Here is a 17,379-nt window from a genome sequence, read left to right on the forward strand (position 1 = left end):
TGTGCGTGTGTATTGAACATATCTTACTATTGTGTATATCCTATAGATTTGATTTTGTTTCTCCTACGCTATGAAATATTAACCTCAGCAATACTATTGTATGAACGTTTTTTCGACTTGAACATCGTTCCGACTAAATTATCAAAACACCAACAACATCGGTCAAATCTATATCACGCTATGGTTCTTGTGTACGCGACGGCTTGCAATTCCTTTGGGGTTCAAATATTGGCACTCAAAGTGTGTGCCATCATGTAGTAAAAACTTATTATATCGCATCTGCATAATAACATCACCTAATTAAATGTGTAAACTTTTAAGATTTATTTAAAACAGTTACGTGAAATAAATGACAAATTACAAATGTCAGAAAGATGTATTATTCAAAACATGTATTTGACACATTATAATGACTAAAATTGTAAATAACTTTGCAATTTGATTCGGACCAATTGAACAACAAAGTATTGTACCAAATACCTATTGCATATCAAATGTACAAACGTAGACTCGCGCTATATACATTTAAAATAGTAAACTTACTGTTGCAAGCATTACAACTAACTATATCTTTACTATGCGTAAACTTATATTTCAATAAATAAAACTATACATATATAGCTTTTACTAATCTAAAAGTTTTAAAATCGAAAAAATATTTTGGAAGGATAATATCTATGAATATAAAACATTGTTCTTATATAGCATACTGCCTTTCATGTTACGAAGAAGACTGCTATATTGTTTGCATAATAATAATAATACTCCTATAGAAACTTTTACATAAAAACAAACACTTAAATGATTTATGCACAATTAAGAAAAACTGGGTCTGACAATATAATTCGTTTAGCATTATCAATAACGAATATTTATATCTTTAAATAAACAATATATAGTGTCTCCCTATTTGTACTCTTTACCTTGTTATGAATTTGTTACGCCAGATCTATTTCTTGTAAGCAACTTGCGGGAATGTAGTCTGATCCTGTTTTACCTTCCGCTTTCGATCGTTTCCTCTTAGGGCAAAAGTATTCGATAAATAATAAAAATCGTAGAACACCAATGTTTTACAAAAATAAAAAATAAAAAATAAACAACTGAAACAACGTCACTGTCCATTTAGTAGAAATTACAAAGAAACGGCAGAATGAGCGTATGAGTGTTCAGCATCAGTAGTTGTAAACATTTGGGAAGCGTTTGTTGGTCGCCGTTCGGAATGCACAAAGCCGTTTATTTTCGCCCCGTTCTCATCCGGTGAAAACGTTATGACTGGGATTTCCCTTGTTTGTCGTCGTGTGATACACAACAACTCGCCTTTTAACCAAGAGAAACAGGAACAATTTAGAATTTTTCGGAACTCTTTGTTGAAATTTTCGTTTAACCAGCCGTATAGAACGGGGTTTGAACACGCGGAACTAAGAACAAGCATGTGGCAAATTACGAACACAAGATTTATGTCTATGCCTCTGTTTCTAAAGATCTGAAATTGAAACTCCACCAGAATATTGCTGATGTTTAGAGGCAACCAACTGAATACGAACACAACGGCGATCATTGCAAGGAGAATGTTTGTCTTTCGTTTGCGCGCGGCTCTATTATCCCTGTTTCTGTTTGTTGATCCCATCTGAGAAGCGTTTGCGTCCCCGGAGCTGGGCGGTCTGCGATTTACCATTCTGTATTTGAGTTTATTGCAGATTCGGGCGTGTGCAATAGAAACCGTTATAACCGGCAAAATATACTGAACGACCATAGACGCTACGGAGTAAGCGCCCTTCTCAGCACGAAGTGTCAGATCCTCCAAGCAATAATAGAAATAAAAGTCAATTTCCGGTATCGGCTTTTCTTGGTTGTAGACAGAAAATATGATGAGTGGGCTTGACATAAGTATAGAAATTATCCAGATAGTTATCAACGCCGCTGCACACCCAATTCTCTTCATACTGTCACGCGAAGGATACACAATCACTTGGAACCTGTCAAGCGCAATGGCTGTGATGCTAATTGTCGACACAAACACGTTTGTCCCCTGCAGCATTGCGGAAAATTTGCACATAAACGAACCAATATGCCACTGGTTGTTAAGAAGTTTGTATAAATTCAACGGCTGCGTAAATAAGCATAATGTAAGGTCGGATATTGCCAAATTAATGATGAAAATATTTCTTGGCGTTCGCATCTGTGTGTTGTGGAAAACAACGAAGCACACAAGTCCGTTTCCAAGGGCCCCAAATATGATAAGTAGGGAGAAGACGGCAATAATTAAACTCTCCGTTGCCTTGTTAAATGGTCCATGCTCATCAGATAGAAGAATGTCAAGAAAGTCATTGCGATTAAAATCAATGGTGGCGTTTCCGGTGATGACGCTGTTGCCAGCAGTGAGCATGCTGCCATGGTAACCATCGGTATCGACGGTGGAAATATTCGACGGGTGTTCAAGCAACCGCTGGTCAGTCATTTCGCCGATAAATCTTAAATTATAAAGAATAAATGTTTATAAAATGTATATAGTTATATTCAAATGAATACATCACACTACATTGGTAGTAACAAACGTATAGAAATGGCAATTACTTAAACTCGGAATTTTGGCCCTTGTGGAACAGTTCTGTCAGTATTATTCTATATTGTTTTCTACACTAAGGATGTCCTTTTCATTTATATAAGCGCTTCACAGACACTGTGCGAACGTATATTGTCTTCGTGCGCTTCTAAAGTCTTCCACTTATTTCAGACAGAGCTATAATCATTGATATTTGATCGTATTCTTGAACAACATATCCCTGTAGCAGAACATTCCCAAAAGCAAAACCTCTTCATGGTCGGTGAAGCACAAAGAATGAACTTTCGAAATACATTTATTTGATGTCACATTTTATTCCGTAGGGAACATTAATCCTAGATGCAAAGCGGATTATTTTAGATAATGATCACGATACTTTCTGTCTGTATAATATAATTACGGAATGCCCAAATATAACTCATTCTTGAAACGTGTAATTACCAGCGAAGTCAAATGTCTTGATGTTGAGATGAAATAGCAAAAAAGGCACACAACGAAATTAATTTATTTTTAATTAAGAATTAAGACATGTGTAGAGCGTTTTAGCTAAAATGCATAAGTAAGTAAATTAGTTATAATAATTTCTTCAACATGAACAAGTGGCCTTCTTCTAATCTGAAAAGGGAAAATGGATTTTATCAACTGAATGCCGTTCATCTCTCATATATTTATTGGGATGTATGTGAATCAATGAAAAATGTGGGTTTTATATTACGATGTTACACACTTATTTGTCCAATTTTATTACAGTAGAGTGCAACATAGCTACCGGAAGAAATGACATAGATTTGTATATTCTATTCCATTTTGCTATATTGGAATAGCACATACTAAGCATTTTTGTATCGTTTACAATTTATAAAGAATTCCATTTCTACGAATTCCATTTCTAAGACTTTTTAATACACTCTAAGGCTTATTGAATAAAGTCAGCGACTAATTTAATAGAAAGCATTTTTTTTAAAGTACTTGTTTTATTTAGCACTGACCAGCAGACTCGTAGTACATATTTAAATTTAGATAACCGGACAATCGCAGGTTGTAGTTATTACTCTAAAAAACTTCCGCGGCCTAATTAGATAAGCTTCACTGGGAATCAATATCCGTTTGAATAGGGTAGTGTTTGTCACAGACGAAAAGCATCGAGCAAAATTGTCTGAGAAAATAATTATTGTCAACATTAGGTAGTTCATTAGGTTACTTTTAGCCAATGGTCGTAGCCACATTGATTGCGTTTTCTCTTGGATTTGTCACGTCCTGTCAGTCGCTTTTCTCCTTCGTGAAAAGGATCAATGTGGATAAATAATCACGTTTACTTCGGAGAACGAAAAGCAAGAAATCGTACATATGCTGCTCTGTGCAAACTCATAGAAACATTCACTTTTGTTGATTACTCTTATGGGCCGTGCTCTGTGAAAAGGGGCTTTAATGCATGTGTGTATTGTGTCGTCTCAGATTAGCCTGTGAAGAATCAGTCACGACACTTTCCGATTGTATGATATTTTTCGTTTAAAGGAAGTCTCTTCTTAGCAAAATTTAGTGTCGTTGCTGATTACCTGTGTGGACAGCGCAGGCTGATCTTGGAACACACTTTAGGCACATGCACATGTGCGGCTCCTATACACTGGATTTCGCTCGTATACTTCAATAAATCGCACAACTATCATGCATACGTGATAAACAACGTATGTAGTTGCGTATTGTTGTATTATACGGATGACGTAATTCAATGCAATGCAACTACAGTGTACCAGATATTAAGCATTCATTTGGTCTTTACAAAGGAATTCGTTAAATGTGACTAGCTCGTTTTAATGAATAAAATAACATTTAGCGTGTGTGTCAAAAATATGTACAAGTACTGAATCAGTTCACACTATGACAGCAATAAACTATATTAATTTGCAGTTCAGCATGTATATTTTGTTTCTAAAATCATGCAAAAGACTAAACGCGATAATTTGAGAAATGCATGAACATCACTTTCAATATTAGTGTTCTTTACAATAAACGTCTTTGTATCTTTAAATTCATTCATAGACAAGTATATTTGCTCGGCATAACTCGAAAAAATAATTATAAACGCGCCGCTTGTGGATGTGGTGGATGCGATAAGATAGTATTCTTTTTTCAAGCACTACTAACGTCATATATTTCATTAAAATTATTATTCAATCTTGAGAACATAATTCTATGTAAATGCATGGTTTATTTTCACATGATGTGTCTTTAACATTCTTTCGTATGTATCTTTCTGTACATTATACCCATTTATTTCTTGGTGATGGCCTTAAACTGCTAATTTAGTAGCGTACGGCATATCGCACTTGGTATTTGATCAGGTGAATCATTATATAAAAAACATGCCCAATATCACATTGGATATATATGTAACAAATGTATAAGTGATAATAGTTCTCGTGGCAAAATGCAGTTGAAAACAAACCAATTAGTCCCACGTTTTTCCAATCAATGTAACGTGTTTCGTATACATATGTTTCTGGTCCCCGAATCATATTTAACTCATTGCTTCAATTGGTTACAGAAAAATATCAGTTTTTAATTTAAATAAAAACCCTTTAATCATAATTTATAAAACAAACGATGAAGCAAAATAAATATATACATTATGTTTGATCAGAATTTATAAGTATGTGTTTTTGCTTTGTTTTACAAGAATGAACAATGAGTTAACTAAGTTTATAAATGTTCATATTCTTATCGTAATATCATAATACAATTATTTTGTAAATAATATAATTAAGCTTTCTTGTACAAAAAATGGTATGTTTAATTGCTCATCCTTAACATGATAATTGCGTATCATAACTCTATATGCTAAGGTGAATTCAATATTCAATGGACATACAGTTCACGAGTATAGAAAATGCACAAAGTGTACACAGAGTTCATCAGTAAAATACGATTGAGGTAAAATTTGAGTTTATTCAAGTGAGTTGAAATATTAGTTATGTTTTATGTTTTTTAACTCCCGTTCTCAAATAAGATACGTTGATTTTGGCTAGCTTATGCGTGTATATTTATTCTACTTTAAAATGAATCTCTCAGTTATACAATCAGAAACCAAAAATAAGTCAATAGTTAATTACAGTCTCTTAAGTTGTATCCGGATTATTTCTAGCGAAAGCAGTTACAATGCAAAGTTCGAAATAAATAGCGATGCAATAAAATACGTTACAACTGGTGAGAATGGAAAGCAGGGTCTAGATAAAAGTGTTGATCGACATAACATTTTCTAACTATGAAATTTAATATTAAATATAGAAGCATTTATTATCGGTCGATTACTTTTATAATTTGCTTTCAGAATCTTCAAATGCTGGCAGACGTGTCTTGCTTTAGCCAACAACTCATCATTCAGTCAAATTACAGAATTCGATAAAAACGTTTTTCTTAAGATCTCTGCGTTTGAATGTCTGACATCCATCATTAAATGTGCCTTTGGGACTATGATGTACATGTGTATAATTATAACGGCTCTGTAAGCCTCGAAGTTGTTTTCTTTTCGCCTCACCTGATTTATATAATACAACGAAATGACAGTAAGCCTTATTACCTATAAGGGCCATGCTCTGTAAAAAAGGGGGTTTAATGCATGTGCGTATTGTCGTCCGCACAGGCTAATCAGGGACGACACTTTCCGCCTAAACTTGATTTTGCTAAGAAAATACTTTCTCGAAACGAAAAATATCATAAAAGCGGAAAGTGTCGTCCCTGAGTAGCCTGTGCAGACTGCACTTACTAATCTTGGACGACACTTTACGCACATACATTAAACCCCCTTTTCACATAGCGAGGCTCATATTTTTACTAGTTTTCCATTGTGATAATGTTACAATTATATTAATCGCCAAATTCCCACCCAGCCAATGTAACCGAATATCTTATACGAACTAGAAAATATGCGTTTCTTATTATTTTGAATCTTTGTCAGTGAGTATATTTGGCGACTTTCCTTTCCTATATGTTATTTACGTAATAAAGTATATAAAGGGGCCTTTTCACAGATGTTGTATTTTTTTGAAGTTTGTCATTAAATGCTTTATATTGATAAATGTAAACATTGGATCTAAAAAGCTCCAGTAACAAATGAAGAATACAATTTAAAAAAAAAAAGAAAAAAAAGTAACCCTCAGCATGGCTCGAACCACTGACCCCTGGAGTCCTACAGTAAAACGTCCATCACTTAGACCCCTCGGCAATTATTCCTGATACAAGGTCGGATGTATTTTATACTTTACAAAAGCAATCTTCGTAGTTTCACAAATTATAACGACAACATCAGAACTCTCCAAATTATTCATTTGTTTCGCGTTGCAACGCTTTATAATTTTCAGGTTTTTAAATAGTCAAAAGATGCATATAATGGCTATTTTAGAGCATGGTCAATGTTCAGTATTAATGTTTCCTCACAAATATCATTACTTAAACGAAAATTTGCAAATCTGAAAAAAAAAATCAATTTTGTCAATTTACCCAAACGTGAAAAGGCCCCTTAAAACTTATAGTACATTTTTTCACCAAACAGTGTCGCATTCTGTATGTTTGCTAAGTAGTACGGCTATTTTTACTTGCTCTGTTCCGAACGTATGAACTATTTAATCGTGTGTGCATTATTAATAAACGCAATTTTGTTGCTGTAATTTGATTTTTATTTTCAATTGTAAGCTGATAAGATTCAGTTTAACTTCTACCCTAATTATAACCACAGGATCTTGATAATATTACTACCAAAATCATAACTGTATATGGCTCTGATGTTGAAATTATGATTTTAATCCATTTATGTCCAGTGGACTCTTCCATCTTTCTAAATTGGACCAATTTATTTGCAAAATTAGGGATGTCTAGTATATTTATTTCTATATTTAAAATATTTCTTGCAGAAATTCCTTTAAGCAAACAGCGTAGACCCAGATGAGACGCCGCATCATGCGGTGTCTCATGTGGGTCTACGCTGTTTGCCAAGGCCTTTTTTCTAGACGCTAGGCATAGATGGGTTAATAGTTTATATTGAAGTTCATATGGTAGTACAAGAGTCTCGCGACCACAAGCAATGTGTTTCATATACAACGTCTGTTATTTACATGTAATACGACTGATATAAAGATATTGTATACCTGCCACTCTCGTGTTTCTTTCGACTCTTCATACAGTTCTCAGCGATTTAGTTGGTTTGGAAGGAGATCTTAATATGTAGTATATAATTGTTTATACAACCCCCAAAGAACTACAAATGAATTGAATAATTGAATTTAAATTTGTAAGAATTATTGAGGAAAAGTCAACGACATTAACTTACGAATGTTGCATGCAGATATGATGTTATGTTTAATAAATATTTCAAGTGAAACACAATAGTTCTTACCTTTACATCCACGGAGAAAAACTATTTCTGTATGACGATTGATTTCAAAATATATTTAATTAAAATATTTACGTATACATCCAACGCCCAAGTTTTTCATGATGTTTGTGTATACAATACTGGTCAATGTCCCGCAAAATGACAAAGATACATTATAACGAACAAAAGCGTCGCACTATTGAAAGAAAATGAAGCGATATGTTACAGCCGGTGCGTCTTTTATAGAGCAGCTCGCTATCGATCGAAACGCTGTTGAACAAACCAAAACCTTTACAGATATTGTAACCAAAGCGGCAACAATTGTCTTGCAAAATAATAAAAACAAACTCGTTGATACGAAATGCTTGTGCTTAGCTAAATGCTCGAAATTAATAAAATGTTCGTTAACTTCATGTTTATGCTGTACTGATACGTGTGGTATATCTTCAATCGTGAGATAATTCCCTGTAACCATTTAACAGCAGTTAAAGAAACGTGGTACGTTTGTATCTTTGAATGTATAACAATGCTCCTATTCAGATTCCCTCGGCGTACCTTGAATAAGATCAACTTACTGCAATATGTATTATTTCTACTTATAAATGGTGCATACTTATAATGGATTAAACTGAGATTTGTTTAATGAACCGTTAAAATGCGGTAATAGCCATATATATAACTAAAATCTTTGAATTTATCAGCATTCTTATCATATCATTTATGTAGCATTAAATAAATATTTGTAATTATCAGAATCTTATATTCATTAATATAACTAAATAACTGTTTTATTTGGCATTCATAAACGGAACGGCTGTATAATAACAATAACACCATCCTAATGCATCGCTCATTACGTAGTTTATATCACGCGATGTTAAACATATAGTGGTAGATCTGGTAGGTGTTTAATAAATAAGAGAAATATGTATAGCAACTTGGAGTTGGCTTACATCGCCAACTATTTTGGCCGTGCCATGTGAACAGAGGGTTTAATGCATGTTTCTAAAGTTTCGTCTCAGATTAGCCTATGCAGTCCACACAGGCTAATTAAGGACGACACTTTCCGATTTTATGATATTTTCGTTTGAAGAAAGTCTCTTCATAGCAAAAAAATTCAGTTTGACGTAAAGTGTCGTCCCTGATTTGCCGGTGCACACTGCTCGGGCTAATCTGGGGCGACACTTTACGCTCTTTGATTAAACCCCGATTTCACAGAGTGGGGCCCATTTGTTGTGTAAAACTAGTTTAATAATAAGTATTGTTAAGTGTACCCTTTTATAGTATCGTGATTATTCCTTAATACTAGTTTAACGAACTTTTCATACAAATTATATCTAAAAAGTGGTTTCATCGTACTTAGTTTAAGCTACACCTTTGTGGCAACTTTTATGTGATATGCTATGAAAATGTTTATGCAAAACTTTATTCTTATCCGTCAATTGGTCATATATAAAAGCATGTTTTAAAAGTCTTGAAAAATATTCCGTCCAAACGTTTAGGCATATTGTAATAACGCAAAAGAATGCAATTGCATAGTAGTCTACAATGTAAGTGTAATCCTATTTATTTTAGCTAGATTGAATCGAAAGCTTAAGGCTTAATTGAAACGCCCTCGAGTCCATTTCCTGGGACTATAGCACCAGTATTTGGTGTATATGGGGGGTGGGGGTCTAAATAACGCTTCCACGGTAAGGATTGAACTCGTGATCGGCCGGTTTCTAGACGGACACCATATCCACTACGCCACGGAAACCTTAAATGTTAATTAAACTTAATATTAATGTGCTTTAAATTATTAATTCACTATGACATGTGTCCTCTTCTTTATTTAATTATATTGCATCAAATTCGACTCGTCCCACGTTCTTTATTTTTCATAATCACGTTCGTGTTAAGTTTTATTCCACACAACAAAAACATACCGATCTACTATTGTTGCGTAAGGTTGATGCTGCTGTTGTTAAACATTTGTTAATGCAAACATAAACTCACTCGAGCTAAGAGCTTTTATTTGTGTTATTTAAGTTCATTTATATAGGTATCTAATTCAAAGAGTCTGTGCTCGCATTTTGAAAATGTTGGTTTCAGAGCAGTGATTTGCCCTACAACTCTTTGTAGTTTAAACCTTTATTTTTAGCTCGATTGCATCCAAAGCCTCAAGCCAATTGAAACGCTCTTGGGTTCGTTTTTCTGGGCCTAGAACCAGTAATTGGTGTCTTTGGGGCAGATCGAAAGTACGCTCCCGACAGTGGGGATCGAACCCATGATCCCCGGTCGCTAAGCGGACACCATATCCATTTCATCACGGCGACCTCGGCGAACTCTTTGTTAACATTGAGACCAGCAATTCTGGTACAAGGCAAATATTCTGACCTTTGCTTTTTCATAAACATTGATGGGTTTTTTAAGTATTCATTGTATAAATATATTTAAGCTCTAGTGACCTTCATATACCTAGGACCGAAACGCTTTGAAAACCTTGAAAGAGGATAGTTCTTTAAAATCAGTTAATCGGTTAAGGAGGAGATGTCTTATTAATGAAAAGCTGACAGACGATGGACAAACGGCTAAATAAAGACAACATTTAGTTTCTTAGAAAGTAAAGGGTTTAGTTGTATTAATGGACTGAGAAGATGAACGATCGTAGATAAGCATACAATAACTATTATGTGGCAAAATGCTTTAATGGCATTTAAGCATCGTGAATTATGCGAACAAAGCGCTCACATTCTGACCTTAGCTGTTTCATAAACATTGCTGTTTTTAAGCATGCATTGTTTAAATCTATTTAAGCTCTAGTGACCTTCATATACATAGGACCGAAACGCTTTGAAAACCTTGACAGAGGATAAATCCTATCAAGTTCTTTAAAATCAGTTAATCGGTTAAGGATGAGATGTTTTATTAAAGAAATGCTGACGGACGATGGAAAACGGCTAAATAAAGACAACATATAATTTCTTAGAAAGTAAAGTGTTTAGTCGTATTATTGAACTGAGAAGATGCACGATCGTAGATTAGCATACAATAACTATTATGTGGCAAAATACTTTAATGGCATTAAGCATCGTGAATTATGCGAACAAAGCGCTCAAACAATAAATTCATGATTAAACTTCCACTAACAATTTGTTATATCGGAAAGTGTCGCGATGTCTCCAATTGGAAAATTAACAGACTATTAATGGACCTCTAAATAGCGACTTTGTTCCTCTCCCATGGGGAATGTTGTTCTCTGAAAGTTACATGTTTTCCGAGAAAAGTTAGGATTGGCGACAAAACATATTTTAGGGATTTTGCCAGTTACGTCAGTGTTGAATAACAAATTATTTTCAAGTGAATCATTTGTATGTTAAACGTTAACAATCGGGTGCATGAAAATGAAAATTCACTTTTCGGGGAAGGAATACGGTCCCATGTAAGCCAAACGTGTACACTAACTATAATACAATCACCGGATTTCGTCTATTTTCAGATAATACACAATTAACCAGTCGAATACTTAAGTATAATCAGCAGGCATCGATAAAAAAAGTTGCGCGTTGGAGTTTTTACCCTGTGTTCTATCTATAATAAAGAAATTTTCATTTTCATTTTTAAAGGGGCCGTTTCACATTTCGGTAAATTGACATAATTGGAAAAACCTGTTTCAGATTCGCAAATTTTCGTTGTAGTTATGATACTTGTGAAGAAACAGTAATACTGAACATTTACCATGCTCTAAAATATCCATATTATGCATGTTTTGACGTTTTAAAAACCTGAAAATTATAAAGCGTTGCAACGCGAAACGATTGAATAATTTGGAGTTTTGTTGTTGTCGTTTAATTTTGTGATACTACGAAAATTGCTTATATATAGTATAAAATCCATTGCACATTAAGAAAGCGCCAATAGCCTAGTGATATAGGCGATAGACTTTTACTCCAGGGGTCAGTGGTTCGAATCCAGTTGAGGGTTACTTTTTTCTTTCTTTATTTTTTTATTGCTTTTTACTGAAGCTTTTTATATCCAATGTTTACATTTATCAATATAAAGCATTAAATGACAAACTTCAATAAATGCTAAAATCTGTGAAAAGGCCCCTTTAAGGTATATTATCCGTAAACACAATTTTATAAAACCTAATTATTTCATAACTTTACTATTTCCGAAATGTATCGTTTCGATCTTGATATTGAAAATATGACAAACTTTAACCTTCAAATAAAAACATATTTGAAGAAATTATTAAGCAATATGATTGTTTAAAGTAATGCAAATTACTAAATTTTGCGAATATTGATACTACCTTTTTGATTGATTTACCCGATAAACATAGGGAAATCACAAATCTATACAATCGAACAATATATAAATATGATTTTGTAAAAGCTTCAAAATTGCATATCTTTGAACCTAAATACTTTACTTGCAGCTACATATATCAAACAGGGAGTCCATAACTCAAGCCAGTGAGTCATTTGTTATGTGCTACATATTAACACACATCAAAACGTTTATGAAAAGTTGTTTGCAGTTTGCAAATAAATGTAAACACTACCATCTATGATAAAATAATTTCAATTGATCTTTCTTACCATTTTTTGACGATTGTGTTCCAAACCGTGCGTTGGTAGTTACATAAGAACAACACAATTCAGTATATGGCTGTTGTCATAATGTTCGTTGCATAATTATCATATAAGGACATACATGTAACAACCGTATGTGTATAGAACAATGAACTATGAATACTCTTGTTTTATTAACGCACCGATATAAATATGGTCGTCTAGTAATTGTTTCTCGGGCGCGATATGTTTGTAGCTACCATATAGACGTACATAATTCACACATAAACGCAATCCGAAGATATAATAAATAACTTGCAATCATTTTGAAGTCAAATACAAATGTTGTCTACTTTCGGAAGAGCATTGACAATCCAAACACTATAACAATGACAACATACACACATATAGCATATTAGGTGTGTAGACAAGCATAACGTGTTTACACTTATAATAAGTGTTATATGATAAATCGTTATCAAAAGAAATGTAATAAGACTATGTGAATTAGTGTACATACAGTATATATGGGCCGTGGTCGGTGTGGAAGAAGGGTTCAATGCATGTGCGTAAAGTGCCGTCCCAGATTAGCCTGTGCAGTCCGCGCAGGCTACTCAGGGTCGAAACTTTTTTGCTATTATGCTATTTTTCGTTTTAATAACGTCTCTACTTAACCAGTATCAAGTATTTTGCGGAAATTGTCGTCCCTGATTAGCCAGTGCGGACTACACAGGCTAATGTGGGACGACACATTACACCCATTCATTAAACCCCCTTTTCACAGAGCGAGGCCCATATATAGTTTGATGTATGCTCCAGATTGTTAGGCTATACAAAGGTTATTAACGCTAACGTTCTGCTGTTTTGCTCATATTAGATGTATCGGTTAAACTTTTAGCCTCTTTAAAAGCCATTGATTTATATAACACTTGCATATTTATACAATCTTGAATAAATTTATATATGAAGCTATTTTCTAGTAAGTGAATTGTTGTTGTTTTTATTTGGACGCGATAGAGTACAAATAATGTAGCGAGTTTTGCAAGGCAGTATGAGCTTAGGTACGCTGGGCGGAGCGTCGTTGTATACAATCGATATTGTCCTAATGAGAGTGCACGCTTTGCATGAGCGACAGCACTCGTAGGCCTGCATTACCTGCAGTCAAATTATGCAGACGACAATTGAGTCGGAACAGTGGTGTAATGGTAGATCGCTGGCTTAGTAAACGTGAGGACCCTGGTGCGAATCCCGCCCTGAACAATGGAATTTTTCTGAGCAAGAAATTTATCCCACATTTGCTTTTCTCGTGAAAATTGCGCATACATGCAAAATACAGTTAAATCATATACTTGACGTAAAGAATTTTAATAACTTAAAGTTGAATTCATTACATACCACTAAATTGTTTTGTCGAATTCTCAAATTGGCATAAATAAATTTGTAATCCGAAACACGCTTCTGAATTTTATAGTTTACGCCACATAAACAAATTGTAGCTTCATGTAAACAGTGCTTCGTGTATTTTTGCGATTTCTTTGTCCCAGTAAAAAGCGCGCGAAAACTTTGAAGACGTGTGCAACGTCACGTGAAATGTGTTGGTGTATTTATTGAACAGTAAGTCAAGCGACATACGTGTGTTCAGTTGGAAAACCCCGTCTCGATTGGACATTATTTCATCACATCTTTTAATTGTCATATATGCGAAAAAATAATTTGCTACTTAAGAAAAAATGGCGAATGTTTATGTTCATGAAATTCTTGAGTTTTCTATTTAAAATGGAATATACGATATAATCTGGCATTGAACAGCGACGAGAAAAGGAGGTATGCAGAATTGATAAGAGTTGCGCTGATATGGATGCATTGGAGAATCGATCCAGTTGGGATTATGCGAGTCTATGCGTGAGAAAAAGTGTTCAGCAATGAAATAAATGTCGTTATCCATGACTGTATAGGTTTTTTCTTAAAGAGTCATAACGGACCAAAATAACGTCATAAGTAACGTACAGAGGGGGCTCATGTTTCTACCTTATGTAATTTGTCATGTCGGCAAAATTGTTGCTCAATAATCTAAAGAAAATAATTAAAATATAGATTATAAATTAGATACACATAACACAGCATGTACATGATTCTGGGCTAGTTGTTCTCTAGCAAGGAAACCAACATTCTAAAGATGGTTGCCATTGCAGGAACCTATTGCGAAAGAAAAAGAGACGTTATTTTGTCTAAGTTATCTCTATAACATAACTATTAGGATAAACAGTGCACCCACAATTCGACCCGTGCTTTAAGACACACTCTTTATAAATTGGAATGGGTTTTGTTCATTTCAAACGTGCGATACAAAAAGCTGTAACATAATTTTGAAAACTGGGACGCGTCTAAGATTATGCAATAGCGTACAAATTCAGTGCCTTAAGCGCTTTGATTAAATAAAGTATTCGTGTAGTGGAATATGAGCTAATTTGAAGGCGAAATAGTAAAAGATGTTTCAGCTTATCAGATCATATTTTTAAACGAATGAATTCCTCAATTGTTGTGATGTAACCCCGATCGATGATAGTTCATATATTATTTGCTATCATACAGCTAAATGATTTTATAGAACATAATAGGACCCATACAGAAAATATAAGGTTAATCCCACACCTTTGTTTATCCCACAGCTATGTTTAGAACATGCAATTAATAACTACTTTTGGTCTTTCACCCCTGATTGCGGCATTAAGGTCATTGGGTACGCAGTCGTTTAACGAGTTCACGAGTGTGTGTGTGTGTGTGTGTTTACGATGGATTATTATAATATGATGTATGTGAATAATAGTGTTGGGATATAAAACTGGAATGAAACTGGTGAGACTGCATTTTCGATTTCGTTTAAATGTCGAATGTACTCGAATAATGAGTTGAACAATTTATGGATTACATTTATGAAAAATGTCAGTGAATTGTTCTTAAATTTTTCCATGGAAATCGACGTTGAATTAAAAAGGTACTTTCTTTGATGAATCAGTCGTTCTTTTGTCAGTCGATCAAAGAATGTCTATCCACAAAGAATTTCCTGCTTACATCCAGTGCTTTAAAATGTAAAAAGATTGATGGCGATGAAGAAATGGTTCCAGAATTCTAACTCGTCATGGAAGCAAATTAAACTTTACGAAAATAAACATGGTTATTGCACAACTTCGGTGAGTAGAACAATAACCAGTAGATGTTTAACTTTTTTATGTCAGTAAGTAAAAAGTGTGTAGAAAGATGAGTTGTTTATAGACTTTAATTAACAATATCGGCAGGGTAAAATGCTGAATCATGCTTCACGTAGGTGTCTACACATTTTGTAAATTTCAAAATGGCAGCCATTTTTGCTTTTGGTATTTTACAGTGGTGAAACAGGAATTGTTGTTTGAACACAACCGTCTGTGTTCTACTTGAGTGTGTAACATTTGGAACGGTGTTATATTAGAATCGAGGCGTATAGCGATATTTTGTCTCCATACTCTTCTTTTGCGTGGCATTCTTAAGGACTATTGCGAGTTTCGTAAACGGAGAAATCACAATTAATATTACTACGCCATGTTAGATTCAGTTAATTTAATGTGTTTTGCTTTAATTTTATCAAATAAAGACACTATTTGATTGCATCAGGAATAAATTAAATAAAAAATAATAATGTAGGATAAATATAATGCTATGTAAGAATGATTGTGTACTTAAATGTATCCCACTCGTCTCAGAAAGGCTTTTAAGGCTAGGTAAGCCTCGCCATGTAAACATTACGTCACTCGTGGGATCAATTTAAGTACACAATCACACTGACATAGTATTCTCTATAACCCAAAATGTAAAAGCGGTAAGATCCATGTTTTGCTGAAGAGTCCAACATAATTGTCATTGTTGTAATGTCACATGTATTGGCCATTTGACCTTTCATTGTTTATAAACACTTAACTAAGTAGCTTATTTACGAAATTTGTGCTAATAACAAGCATTCGAATTAGCATGGATTCTCTGCAAAATATGTATAGTTCTCAATAACAATGGTAATGGCATGTAAAAGGAACTGAAAACACAGATAAGACGTTAATCGTCCCCAATACAGTGTTCGAGACATAATGAGAAGTAGACTGTAACAAACTGTTAAACAATAAATAACACGATGTTTTCACTTGCCTTAAATAAAGGACCAACTTATTGTATATAATAAGAATTAATACTGCTCCAGCAGCTGAAGTTTGACTTCTTTATATTCAAATATTAAAAACGTCATTTCAATATCAGGGTGCAGAATCAACAGGGTTTTCAGGGATTTACACACGGGCTGGGCAGACTGTAAACACACCTTTCAGAACTTTATTTTGCCAAATATCTCAAGTTTTTTTAACTAATTTAGAAAAATCTTTAGAGTATAAAAGGCAGTTTTTCTTGCAGTAAATGTCAATATCTTAAGGTATAAGAATAAATCCCTAAATGTCACGTTGCGTGAAGAATAACCGTATAAATGAATGCAGTACAGATAATTTATGAACAAGAAAATATTCTTATTAAATAAAGTAATTCTGATGTATTTAAACTGTCATAAGCAGCATAAACATCGGTCTTTTATGCACTAGTTGAAATTTTTAAGAACAATTGTTTTAAAAAGTTATTCGAAAAAAAACAGCATTTACCGGTCTTACAAAGTCACGTTATTCTGCATCCTGAATATTGTGCTAGCCAATTTGAGATTGTTAAGATTGTTCAAGATACGAGTATAGGAGAAAACACAATTCATCGTGTGAACCAAATTACACCATACTTTTAAAGGATGCATAGATTAAAAATGCAATTATAAACCAGCTGCTAATGATTTTGACGTTCAGTTATTATTTCTTAACCCTTTGCATGCTGGG

General features: G+C 34.0%; 1 protein-coding gene across 1 annotated transcript; it reads right to left on the minus strand.

Moving 5' to 3' along the window:
* Positions 1-361: 361 nt before the first annotated feature.
* Positions 362-3,101, minus strand: LOC127842246 (neuropeptide F receptor-like). The gene has a single exon (XM_052371667.1). It carries the CDS (start codon positions 2,456-2,458, stop codon positions 1,133-1,135), a length of 1,326 nt encoding a protein of 441 aa, XP_052227627.1. The 5' UTR covers positions 2,459-3,101; the 3' UTR covers positions 362-1,132.
* Between the last annotated feature and the right edge of the window lie 14,278 nt (positions 3,102-17,379).

Source organism: Dreissena polymorpha, chromosome 8, assembly GCF_020536995.1.
Source record: "Dreissena polymorpha isolate Duluth1 chromosome 8, UMN_Dpol_1.0, whole genome shotgun sequence".
In the NCBI taxonomy this organism is placed as follows: Eukaryota; Metazoa; Mollusca; class Bivalvia; order Myida; family Dreissenidae; genus Dreissena; species Dreissena polymorpha.

What these genes read in the sequence shown, in the direction of transcription:
- LOC127842246 (XM_052371667.1), bottom strand. Translation starts at nt 2,458, where the DNA reads ATGACTGACCAGCGGTTGCTTGAACACCCGTCGAATATTTCCACCGTC.